Source organism: Podarcis cretensis (assembly GCF_951804945.1).
Source record: "Podarcis cretensis genome assembly, chromosome: 2".
NCBI lineage: Eukaryota > Metazoa > Chordata > Lepidosauria > Squamata > Lacertidae > Podarcis > Podarcis cretensis.
In genome coordinates this window covers 63,959,229-63,971,586 of record NC_137171.1, presented here as the reverse complement: position 1 = coordinate 63,971,586, position 12,358 = coordinate 63,959,229, and the positions used below count along the sequence as shown (strand labels likewise).

At 47.3% G+C, this 12,358-nt stretch overlaps 1 protein-coding gene across 5 annotated transcripts in view; it reads left to right on the top strand.

Moving 5' to 3' along the window:
* The window catches only part of TNIP1 (TNFAIP3 interacting protein 1), a 49,891-nt gene that overhangs the window by 34,294 nt on the left and 3,239 nt on the right, over positions 1-12,358 (top strand). For all 5 annotated transcript variants that reach the window (XM_079968244.1, XM_079968241.1, XM_079968242.1 and 2 more), the window contains 11 exons: positions 326-420; positions 2,977-3,067; positions 3,627-3,716; positions 5,047-5,112; positions 5,873-6,004; positions 6,647-6,775; positions 6,962-7,090; positions 7,409-7,534; positions 8,614-8,694; positions 11,133-11,330; positions 11,806-11,896. In XM_079968244.1, coding sequence (XP_079824370.1) covers positions 326-420; positions 2,977-3,067; positions 3,627-3,716; positions 5,047-5,112; positions 5,873-6,004; positions 6,647-6,775; positions 6,962-7,090; positions 7,409-7,534; positions 8,614-8,694; positions 11,133-11,330; positions 11,806-11,896 — 1,228 coding nt within the window. The remainder of the gene's footprint in view (positions 1-325; positions 421-2,976; positions 3,068-3,626; positions 3,717-5,046; positions 5,113-5,872; positions 6,005-6,646; positions 6,776-6,961; positions 7,091-7,408; positions 7,535-8,613; positions 8,695-11,132; positions 11,331-11,805; positions 11,897-12,358) is intronic.

The window sequence follows — 12,358 nt, the reverse complement described above, 5'->3', positions numbered from 1 at the left end:
CCTAACCTGGCTCCCAGGGTTGTTGTGAGGATAAAATGGTGGGGGAGACCCAGTCTCTGTCCTGAGTTCCTTGAAGGAAAGGTGGGATATAAATAGCAAGGAAGACGGGGCGGAATATAGCTTTGGCATTCCTGTCAAAATCTGAGAAAAGGGTTCATGGGATTGGGGACTAGGAAATTCAAATTTCAGCATCGACAGCTAGCTAAGAGCAGGTGGCCAATTTCCAGAAGCTGTTTATGACCAAGAAAATGGCCCTTGGCTAATATGATATAACTCTTTCCACTGCTGATGCTTCTCGTACCCCTCTCCCATTTCTTTTATACAGGCCTTGTGTGAGGAGCTGCGGAACGAGAATGAGGAGCTGAGGGCAAAGTTGGAGAAGGAACTAGAGCAAAGGAACCAGGTTTCAGAGAAGCTGAGGTGAGGGCATGTCAGGTGGGAAAGGAGAATGCAGTCATGCTGGGCAGAGCAGTGATCTAGGCGTTTTCATTGTGTGTCTGTGTGTGATGACTCTGAAGTTAATATTGGAAGCCTGAAGCTGGTGGAAACCAGGCCACGCCCCTTGCCCTGCTCTGCTCCTAGGGAGATTTCTTAAGACCCATCACACTGTACAGCCACCCTGAGCAAGCATTAAAGAGCCCAGAAGAAACTTGGATTTGAGAGATGAGTGCAGTTATGGTAGAGAACACTGGTGCTTAGAAAGTTCATTTTAGAAAAGGAATTAATTCTAGTTCATCCCTTGCAAAAAAAACAACTAATTCCATTCCAGTTCATTTCACAGTTCGCTTGTGATGGTGCTTGGCATATATTTTTCAGCCTTCAGAATTTTGCAAGCTGTCCTGCTAAAGTAAAAAATACACTGCAAGAACATCAGAACATGCAAGCATTTTATTTTTCCCAACAGTTCTGATCTGATCTTTAAGCTTTAAACAGCAGCATCACTTTTCAGATAGGTAAAAATGGCAAATGCAGTGGCCACAATTACGGAGTTATGTGCAATGAAACACATGCGCACACACATATATAATTAAAATGATTTTTAAATCTCCCAAATTTCACTGCAAAGGAAATTTAATTCATGTTCAGTTGACGCAGAACTACTTTCAGGTGTAATTCGCAGATTTATCTTTTAAAAAAATAATTTGGTGAATTAGTTAATCTGAATAGTTCATTCCAAGCACTGGGAGTCCAGCCCACCTTGCAGTAAGGAACAGAAGGAGTGGAGCCACTCCCTGAAAAGTAACAATAATGGTGGGAAATCCCAGAGAAGGATAAGGGGAATTTCCTTGCATTGGGTAGCACAGGGTGAACCTTGGAAAAGAGACCCTAATACCAGTGCTGGCCCACCTTGGTGTTGCCCTTTCCCCCCAATAAGTAATCCCCCAAAACACTCTGCAAGTGTTTGTCTAAGCAAGCCCCATCCTCAAGTTGCCATGTAGTGCAACCGACTGAAGTGCATTTTACGGAATGTACTTGGAAGTATTTACATGACAGATTCCTGATAAAGTCTGGTTCTCTATTTGCACAGAGGCCTCTAAGTGCCTTCAGTTGAACCTGCATAGCAGCCTCCTTGAAGCCATGAAGGTTTAAAAGGAGCAAGTAGACTTGGAAACATGGATGCAGCAGGGTTTGCTTGCATGCCCCTGCCCCTCCACACACTTCGAACACCCCTGGGCTTAGGCAAACACCTTTCCCTAGCCTGAAGATCATGAAGTCCTTTGGCCTTCTAAGACCCAACTAGCAGTTCCCTAGAGACAGCAGACACTGGTGTCCTGATTGCTTTGGCTGGGGAAGACCCAAGCTTCTCTGAATAGCTGGGCTTTCACCTTCTTGATATTTCCAGTCAAAAGACCTTTTAAAAAGTTGTCCCTTGGTCTTCCTAGATGAGATGCTGCCCCCTAGAGGCCCTGCCTGATTGTGACTTCCATGCGCTCTCTGAGCTGTTCTCCATTGTGGTCTATAACAGCAGAGCTGGCCCTCAGGAAAGAAATCTTGTCCTGAAGTCTTGTACTGCGTCACATTCTGTTGCTGAGGGGGCGCAAGCTTTAGAATGTAAAAGACTTTGACGCCAGGAAAACCTCCCTGTAAAATCTAGCCACCATACCAAGCAAAAATTCAGAACAAACATAGAAGTCTTGCATTTCAAACTTCAGGGGCAATTGTCCTCTTTTTAATTTACTTGCAGATCTTAGTAAAGAAGAAACTTTACCAGGTTCCATGGGGATGTAGACGCTGTATTGATTTGAACACTGCCATTGTTAACATAAAAGTGAACTAAGAGACTCATTTTTTTTCCTTCAAAGGTTATGTTAATTTAGAGTAATGAGATCCTCATTGGCACTGAAAGACCCTTAACTGGTGGTATGTAACCAGGGAGGGCATCCTTAGCAGGATCTGCCTCGCAAGCCAAACAGGGCAGGTGGCTGGGGCTGCCCACCTGTCAATCACATGCCATCCTTATGACATCACATGGTTGACAAGTGGGCCTGGCCTTGTGCTCTGATCTCAGAGGTTTAAAAGGGAAGTGGGTGGAGACTCAGAAAGCCTTTTCCAAGTCTCCTCCTGCTTCCCTTTGCAGCCCCTTTAAGATAGGAACCTAGAGTTTTTAAGGCAGGCCTGTCATAAGTAACACTGAGCCACTTGTCTCAGGTGGCAGAGGGGCAGCCAGGCAAGCAGCCCCCTGCACATGCTCCCGCCAGTGTGCCAGAACAAGTGAGCCCTTTTGCCAGACACTCCCATGCCATTTGAGGTTCAGTTGCTGGCAGCTGCATGGCTGGGCACTGTGGCGAACCTTTTCAAGACTTGGGAGCAGCTTCACCATGGCGTTTACAGTAAGTGGCAGCCCTGGCACACGCCATGGGGCAGAGGGGCTCTGCCATGCCTCAGCTGGCAAAATGTCTTTGGTCAGCTCCAGCCAGAAGAATGATTTCTCTTCTCTGGTGCTCATCTTGCTAATATTATTCCTTCCCAATGTAGGTGTGAGAATCTGGAGCTCAGGAAGATGGTGATGATGGGCAGCAAAGAAGGAGTCAAGGCAGAAGGCGTAGAATGTGCTGGACAGCAACAGGTGGGAGGCTTTTCCCTTTGAAACAGAGATGGAGAACCTGAGGCCCTCCAGAAGTTGTTGGACTGCACCTGCCATCATCCCTGACCCTTGGCATTTTGCTTGGGGATGAGGAGAACTGGAGTCCAACCACATCTGGAGATTCCCCAGCCATGTTTTAAAACCAGATAGTCTGTTCATCTTGGCCTGCTACCCTGGGCCTGATCTTGGAGGGTAACTGTTCAAGAGTGCAGAACTGGAGTGGAGTGGCCGTTGGACTTCCTGCTTCAGCCACTTGAAGGCTTAAGAACTGCCTCTTCCTCACCCCCACTCCCCACCCCCACATGCATGCATGCATGCATGCATTAAGCATGACAGTAAAACCACCCTGGTTGTTAAATAGTGATTGCTCTTATTTGCCTTTCCAATGTATATTGGATCGTGGTTGTTGTGGGAGAAAATAGGCCTTACTGTCCAGTTCTTTGGATGCTGGCTTTGGGAAGGAGAAGCTCTTGAATTGTGAGCTGCTTGCTATGATCGGCTTAGCCTCTTCTCATGATCTTTTTGTGTGCCATCATTTCAGAAGGGGGCTGCAGAGGAGAAAGCCACAGGAAAAAGCATGTTGGGGTCAAGTGAGAAGAAAGTGAAGATCCTGGAGCACCAACGCAATGAGGTAAGCAGGACACCTGCCCCAAGTGACCTAAGGCCAGAGGAGAGCTCAGCACATTTATTATTTTAAGTGTTACATCTCCTGCCCCTTAAATGCACAGTTTCCTGAGGCAACTCACAACTGTAACGAGTCACAATACTGCCCCGGCAAGCGGAGAACCCACAAACCACAAGGCAGGGCAGTGTCGGATCACGTTGAAAGTGTCAGAGCAAAGAGCAGTGCTTTCATTCCCACCCCTCACCCCCGAGAGGTGAGCATCAAGGAAGCCTGGGAAATGAACCAGGGAAGAGCCACAGAGGTGGATCATCTTGCAGGGTTCAAGGAGGGACCCCTGTCTGAAAGCATGGAGGACCAGTCATTGTAGACCAGGCATAGGCAAACTTGGCCCTCCAGATGTTTTGGGACTACAACTCATCCCTAGCTAACAGGACCAGTGGTCAGGGATGATGGGAGTTGTAGTCCCAAAACAGCTGGAGGGCCGAGTTTGCCTATGTCTGGTGTAGACTATACTGAACTCCGTGAACCATTGGTCTGGCTTCCTACATTCTGCCACAACCCAAAAGGCCCTGTTACCAGTTACTTGCCTCACTTGAGAAGATAGGGATAGCCTGAAGACGGTCTTAAATGTCAGGCTGATTCTTGTTGGGACTAGACAGTGCTTCCCATATCTCCAGGAACCTGACATCTGCCCCCCCCCCCTTTCCTTGGAAACATCGAGATCTGATTCATACCCTCGACATATTGAGTGAGCTGCTGCTCCATGATGTTGTCATGTGGTCTAAACTGTGATCCCACAATGGTAGCCTGCATTAGCAGCAGGGTCAGGTGCCTTTTTCTGTTCAGCCCAGGATTGTCTGCTGACAATGGCTCTCTGGGGTCTCCTGCTGAGATCTTCCCTTTTAACATCGCATCACCTTTTTTAACTGGAGATGCCAGGTGGGATGGAGCTGCAACAGTAGCATCCAGGCAGCAGCATCGCTGCCATGTGTCCAAAAGAGGTGGCAAGGTCGGGGCTGCATTGGTGCAGCAGTGGAGCCAGTCCAGTGCCGCTGCTGCTCAACTCCAAATCTACCACTGTCACTCCACTCCTCCTGCCTCCGATAAGCAGCAGCAGGTCTGCTGCTAGGCATTTATTGTTGCAGGAAAGCTGCTCCTGCTGTTCAAGAGAAGCCCAAGGTCAACCAGCTTTGAGTGCTATCAGGTTTGGCAATCTATGCAGAGCCTGAAGGAGGCTATTCCTGTAAGAGAGTTGCTGGACAGACTAGAAAGCTTTGGCTACATCAATAGGGAATTGAGATTCTGTCCTTTGATCACTCTGTGCCTTTCCTTCTAGCTGCTGGAGGTAAATAAGCAGTGGGATCATCATTTCCGATCCATGAAGCAGCAGTACGAGCAGAAGGTAATAGCAGGGTACCAAATGCCTTGCACAAATCAAGTTTTATAGGTGACAGTTATTTCACATAATAGGACACCCAGAGAACGTTGCGTTTCTCTCATATGCCTTGTTGGAGAGGAAGAATGTAAACAGGCATGTTGCTAGAAGGAAAGCTGGGTCTCTATATGGCACTGACATTTTCTCTCTGGCTTTAATGCTTTTTATGATAAATGTTTGTCTGCCATCTTACTGGCCTGCATCAATGCACCAAACTCAACATATGGTTGACAGTCAGCCAGAACAATCAGATTGTTGTTGTCTGCCATCTCTTAATCTCATTACTTCGGTTAGCTTGGCTTGTGCTATATGCCAGATTTTATTTACCCATTCCTTATGTGTTGTGATCCTAGAACTTTTCCCATTTTTAGCTGTAACAAGCTGAGCAGCTGTTAATAAACCAGAGATCATTACCTATTGAGTGGGCATGTTTTCATGATACATTTCCAGTTGAACTGGTTTTAATTCCAATAAAAATTCATAACCGGTTGTCCTCTCAATATCTCTTTTAATTTGACTTCAAAACATTGGAATACCAGGGCAATGCCTCTAGGGTGTGTGTGTGTTGTCTGAGATGTCCCATTTTATTAGCATTTTTATTCTCATTTCTCTATAGTATTCTCATAGAGTCAGACAAGAGATACTGCATATTTTTAAATGTTTGCAGTATTTCTAGCTCTGTTCTGTGGTTTGTTTCATGTTTCATGTCATCTTCCCCTCCTGGCAGATAACAGATCTACGACAGAAGCTTGCCGACTCCCAGAAAGCCCTGGGGGAGCTGGAGGCAGAACGAGAGCAGAAGCAGAGGGATTTTGACCGTAAGCTCCTGCTGGCTAAATCCAAGATTGAAGAGGAGGAGGTGAGTCTGATAAGAGGTCCGACACTCCCTGGAAATGCATCAGCATCCACCGTGGCCAATAGTCAGGGATGATGGGAGTTGTAGTCCCACTCACAAGTTCTGCATCCCTGTTATAAAAGATGAGACCAAAGATACTGAGCATGGGATACCAAGCCTGTCTAGTGTGAAGGTAGATGAGCTAGATAGTATATTTGACCAGAGAGGATAGGACATGGGTTAGAGGGATGGACAGGCAGTTTGAATTATGATGGCAAAGCTATAGCCACTTGCATTTGTTGAGATTTCAGCAGGCTACCCAGTTATAGACAATTAGTCAGTGGCAGCTGTGGGGAATTTTTGGCCCTCCAGATGTTGCTGAACTACAACGCCCATAATCCCTTGGCCGTTGACCATGCTTTCTGGGGCTGATGGGAGTTGTAGTACAGCAACACCTGGTCTGTGACAGTATGTTCTCAAGAAGGTAAAGGAATCTGCAAGGCAGGAGACTGAAATTTATTTTTAAAATCTTCTCCCCATTCTCATTCATTTCATTTCCAGTTTTTCTACTTCTGGTTTTGAGGCAGGGAGGGAGGGTGGTAGAATGAGGATCTGTGGTCCTAAGGTATACGGCTGTCTTGACTTTTATGACTTTGTCTTTCTCAGGCAGAAAAGGAGAGACTTGCCGGTGAGGTGAAAGACCTAAAACAGAGGGTGAAATTCCTTCAGGATCAGTTGGCTCCAGTCACCAGGCAAAGGGAGTACCAAGAGAAGGAGATTTTACGGCTTAATAAGGTGGGTAATATACTTCTGCTTCTCTGTAGCCATGCCAGTTTTTCCTACCCCAGGTTATGAGCTTTCCTGGACAGTAAGATAGCCTTAAATCTCTTACAATATCTGCAAACATATTGTTTACTGATGCTAAGCTGCTGTGGAGAAAAGACCATTTTAACTGTCCTCTCTGTTCCTGACCCCCCTCAGGCCTTAGAAGAGGCCCTGAATGTTCAAGCCTCTGCTCCTTCCGCTTCGGCCTTCAACAGCCCCATTGAACCTGGAGCATCTGTCCGGCATCAGGAGGTGGTGACCCAGAATGAGCTCCTAAAGCAACAGGTATGGCAGGCTTCCATGAAGCTAGGACTCCCCTTGGTTTGATGCCATTTGTGAGCACAAAAGTTATTTCCAGAAAACACAGTGTCCCTTTTGCCTCCTAAGCTTGTGCCTCCCAGGCTGGGGCAACGCAGTCAGATGGGCAGGGTACAATGTTGTTGTTGTGTTGTTGTTGTTGTTAACGTCTTTGAAGTTGGGCTCAAAACACGGTTGTGCCCATTGCCTTTTCCTGACATCAGCGTTAGGACACTTGGCGCTTGCCATACATTGGGATTGTATCTCTGTGAACCAAGGACTTCACTGCTTCTTGTTCCCTGCCAGGTGAAGATTTTTGAGGAGGACTTTCAGCGGGAGCGGAGCGACAGAGAAAGAATGAATGAGGAGAAGGAGGAGCTGAAGCAGCAGCTGGAGAAGCTTCAGAAGCAGTTGGTGCTCACCAACAGCCAGGTAGGAACCCAGAAAGCACATTCTGGTTTCAAAAAGGAAGCTGTGCAGTGAAGGGGATGACAATTAGGCCACTCTGAAATCCCAGCCTGCTGACTGATCCAGCTGCCCTGTGCTTTCCAAAATCCAAAAGACTACTACATACCCTTTCTATCCACCATTAGTTTCATCTCCCATGTTCCCTCCCCCCACATCAGTGTCCAATTTAGGCACTTCCACTTCTCTCTCTCCCCTGTCTTTATCAGCCTGCTTCCCGTTGCCTTCTCCTAGGCCTAGCCATGATCTTCAGGGGATCCCTTGCTATATCCTGCATTGCTGCACTAAGACTGTCCGCCTTCTCTCAAAGGGTAGCCAGGAGAACAAAGAGGCAAAATCTCACTTAGAAAGCGAAGGCACCTTCTGGAAGTTCTTCAGAATCTGGATGCAGTTCACAAGCCACAGTTCAGTCACTTCACTCCTATAGCAGGGCTGGGGAACCTGTGGCCCTCTAGGTGTTGCTGAGCCACAGCACCCGTCATCCCTACCCACTGATCATGCTGGCAGGGGCTGATGGGAGTCCAGTGGTGTCATGGAGAGCCACAGGTTCTCCATCCCTGCTCCACAGGTTGCTCACATCTGCTGCCTGTTTTATCCTTAAGGGAAAAGAGATAATTGTGTCATTTGTTTTGGAAGAAGAGGAGGAAGAGGCATGCCAGTAAACAAAGACAAGGTGTGTTCAAGTAAGATTGGGTAGTTGCTCCCTCAGCCAGAAGTGGTTCTTGCTGTCTAGCATGTCCATTGAAATCTAGTATGGCCTCTTACTTCCTTCAGTCATGTGACCTCACTGGAACTTTGTAAGAGTATGCTGGGGCAACCTCTCCTTATATCCACACAGAGGTCTAGAGCCAAAGAACTGTGTTATGTGCCGCCTTTTGTGCTCCACGAGGGCACCTAGATTGGGATGGAGCTCAGCTGCTCTAGCAGATTTGAGCAGAATGTTTGTATATGGTCTCCTTTGATTTGCCTCGCCTCCTTCCCAGCGTGCAGTTGACAGGGAAGCCTTTAGCTCCTCGCTTACCTGTGGCCTTCTCTCTCCCTGCCAGATGCAGATTTTTAAAGAGGACTATCGTAAAGAGAAGGAAGAGAAGGACAAGTTCAAGAAGCTGCTCAAGCAGCACAAACAGGTACAGAACGCCATGCTAGGAAAAGCACTTTGCTGATAATAGGACTGCTCAGGCAATACCGAATTTAGGTCACAGCCAGTTGAACTGAGGGCTAGGTGGAGTGTTCAGAGGGGCTGGGAGCTGGGGACACTGTTATACAGTGGTTCCACTCCTTTCTCCTGGGCCGTGTCCAGAAAGTGGTGTTGGGGGATTGTTCAGACCCCTGGGCTCTCACTTGTGGGGTGCCTCAGGGTTCTGTCCTCCCCCCCATGCTTTTTAATATCTATATGAAGCCATTGGAAGAAATCATTGTGGTTTGGGCTGGGTGTTCATCAGTATGCAGATGTCACCCAGCTCTACCTTTCTTTTAAATCAGAGCCAGTGAAGGCAGTGAATGTCCTGTGTGAGTGCCTGGAGGTGGTTGGAAGATGGATGGCAGCTAACAGATTGAGGTTGAATCCTGACAAGACAGATGTCCTGTTTTGGGGGGACAGGGGGCGGGTGGGTATGGGGGACTCCCTGGTCTTGAATGGGATAACTATGCCCCTGAAGGATCAGGTGCATAGCCTGGGAGTCATAGTGGACTCACAGCTGTCCATGGAGGCTCAGGTTAATTCTGTGTCCAAGGCGGCTGTCTACCAGCTCCATCTGGTACACAAGCTGAGACCCTACCTGCCCACAGACTGTCTCATCAGCGTGGTGCATGCTCTAGTTATCTCCCGCTTGAACTACTGCAATGCGCTCTACGTGGGGCTATCTTTGAAGGTGACCCAGAAACTGCAATTAATCCAGAATGCGGCAGCTAGACTGGTGACTGGGAGTGGCTACCAGGACCATATAACACCAGTCCTGAGAGATCTGCATTGGTTCCCAGTACATTTCCGAGCACAATTCAAAGTGTTGATGCTGACCTTTAAAGCCCTAAACGGCCTCGGTCCTGTATACCTGAAGGAGCATCTCCACCCCCATTGTTCAGCCCGGACACAGAGATCCAGCACCGAGGGCCTTCTGGCAGTTCCCTCATTGCGAGAAGTGAGGTTACAGGGTACCAGACAGAGGGCCTGTCGGTAGTTGTGCCCGCCCTGTGGAACACCCTCCCATCAGATGTCAAGGAAATAAGCAGCTATCCTATTTTTAAAAGCCATCTGAAGACAGCCCTGCTTAGGGAAGTTTTTAATATTTAATGCTGAATAGTTTTTAACACTTGATTGGGAGCTGCTCAGAGTGGCTGGGGAAACTCAGCCGGGTGGGCGGGGTATAAATAATAAATTCTTCTTCTTCTTCTTCTTCTTCTGAGACCCAGCTTTGACACGTGGCTCAGATTCCAATCACTTGTATAATTTTTTGGTAGCTTCCTTAGGGCCAGTTCATACTAGGGATCAATGAATGAATCGGGTCACTTTTGCATGTGTTCACCCACAAGTCCATTCTGTCCCAAGTTAATCTGAATAACCAACTTGGATGACCTAAAAAGAGGATTAGACAAATTCATGGAGAATTAAGCTTTCAGTGGCTACTAGCCACGATGGCTATGCTCTGCTTCTATGGTTGGAAGCAGTAATGTTTATAAATACCAGTTTCTGGGAACTGCCAGAGGGAAGACCGCTCTTATGTTGGGGTCCTGCTTATGGGTTTCCAACAAGCATCGGGTTGGCCACTGTGAAAGCAGGATGCTGGACCAGATGGCCAAGTGGCCTCTTCTTATGATATCCTCTTTGCTGTGGCGCACCTATAAATTATTTCTATGCATTGTGGATGTTTTCCAGTCAAATTGAACCCTAATTGGATGAAAGGTGTGAAACTTCTAGCCCCAAACTGGACATTACCTATTTTTTTTACATAATGATGTGTTTTTCTTTCAGGGAAAGCAACCAATTACCAATGCCATTGTGGTTGATGATTTTACTAGGGTCATAGGTCTCTCTCTCTCTCTCTCTCTCTCTCACACTCACTCACTCACACACACACACACACACAGAGGGGGGAGGGGAGGGAGAGAGATCTACCTCTTTAATCCACCCCAGCTGGTAAGGACTGGTTCTGGACCACAGACTATAGTGCATGATATCCCATTAAATTGACAGTGTCAGATTTGTCTATAGATGGCTTTCTGTTTACCTATCCAGGGAGATCAAAACTGCTTCTGCATGTAGGTCCAGATTAGATCTGAGTCATTTTTCTCTTACTACCCACTGCTTTTATTTAAAAGGTAACTCCTTTTTCTCAGCCTACTCTTACTTTTTCCTCCTGGCAACAGTGAAATCAAAATACTGTGAAGGGGGCATGGTGTTCCTTCAGTCAGCCCAGGATGAAATGTCCCTGGATGAAAAGTACAGGATAACCAAAACAATAATGCCTCCGCCTCCAGGTGCCCAGATATTCCAGCAGTAAATCATTAGCCTTGTGTATGGCTTATCTGTGTTCACATCATTTTCAGCCTCCTTCTTTCTCACTTACAGCATTCTGGTGACAGGCTTCATCCAGAGCCGCAGCCAGGACCGGTGGCCCCAGTCTGCCCCATGTACCAGTTCCAGTGCCCCACTCCAGTCCAGCCCCACATGTATCATGGTTACGAGGAGTGGCAGCAGATCCGTTACCCACCAGCGGCAATGCCAAATGAGCGTCCTCCGGTTCAGAACTACCACCGATTCCCTCCTGTGAGTTAACTAAATCAGAAGGCATCAGGGCTGTGGAAAAAAGGCAGCTGGGAACTGGAGGCTATCAGTATAAAGCCATGCCTCGTTAAACAATAAATGAAGATCAGAGTCTCAGGATTGTGCCAGATTCTGTGCAAAACTTCAGGTGCAAGCAAATCCCCAGAACGAGCAGCTCTGCTTCTCCTAATTTCCAAAATCTGAAATTGTTGGCTTTGCCCAGCAGAATCTGGGCTTAAAATTTTGTTGCATGACCTGATTCTTTCTTTAGTTATAGAATTCATATTAAGTTCTTCCTCTCGAAGGAGCTCAGGGCATGTTCACCCCAGAATGAACGGTTCTGCTTAGTCTATTGCCAGTGCCGCCTCCTACTTGCACAGTAGCGCCATTCAGATGGAGAAGCAAAGTTTCCATTTTGAAGCATGCATTAGCTGTGCGCCATGTTTATGCTTGTTTATTTATGTCTTGCTCACTTTAGCCAGAATATACCTGGTATCCACCATGTGTTATTTCACAAAATCAGAACGCGCAAGCGCCAGACGGTGGGAAACAACTCCCCAAGGAATCGGGTAAGGAAGGGGTTCAAATTTCTTTGGTGAAATTCCTGAGAGCTATTGTGAATGCTGCCTTTCCTTCCTCTCCTCGAAGGGTCTTCTTATCTGCTAGGAAAACTGTGCAGAAACCTTTGGCTGCTCCACATGGTGGATCATTTCCATTGCATGGGACGCCTTCATGCCATCACCAGCACCTGACATTGGTAGCTTTGTGGTGACATGCCAAATTGCCACACAAAACTGGGGAGGTTCACTCTACGGCAGCCACACTGTGTGCTGTGAGGGTACTGTTTCAAGCTGCCTTAGCCTGACTATCATAACACACAAACGGGCCCTGAACAAATAGGAGGAAAGGAGGCGGGATGCTTGAAGGTGCAAATCTTTTTCATGCCTGAAAGGTCACATGAGTTTCTGATGTATGCGATTCACGGAGATCTAACTGGTCTTCAAGTTCATGGAAAACTTGCGCCTCAGTGT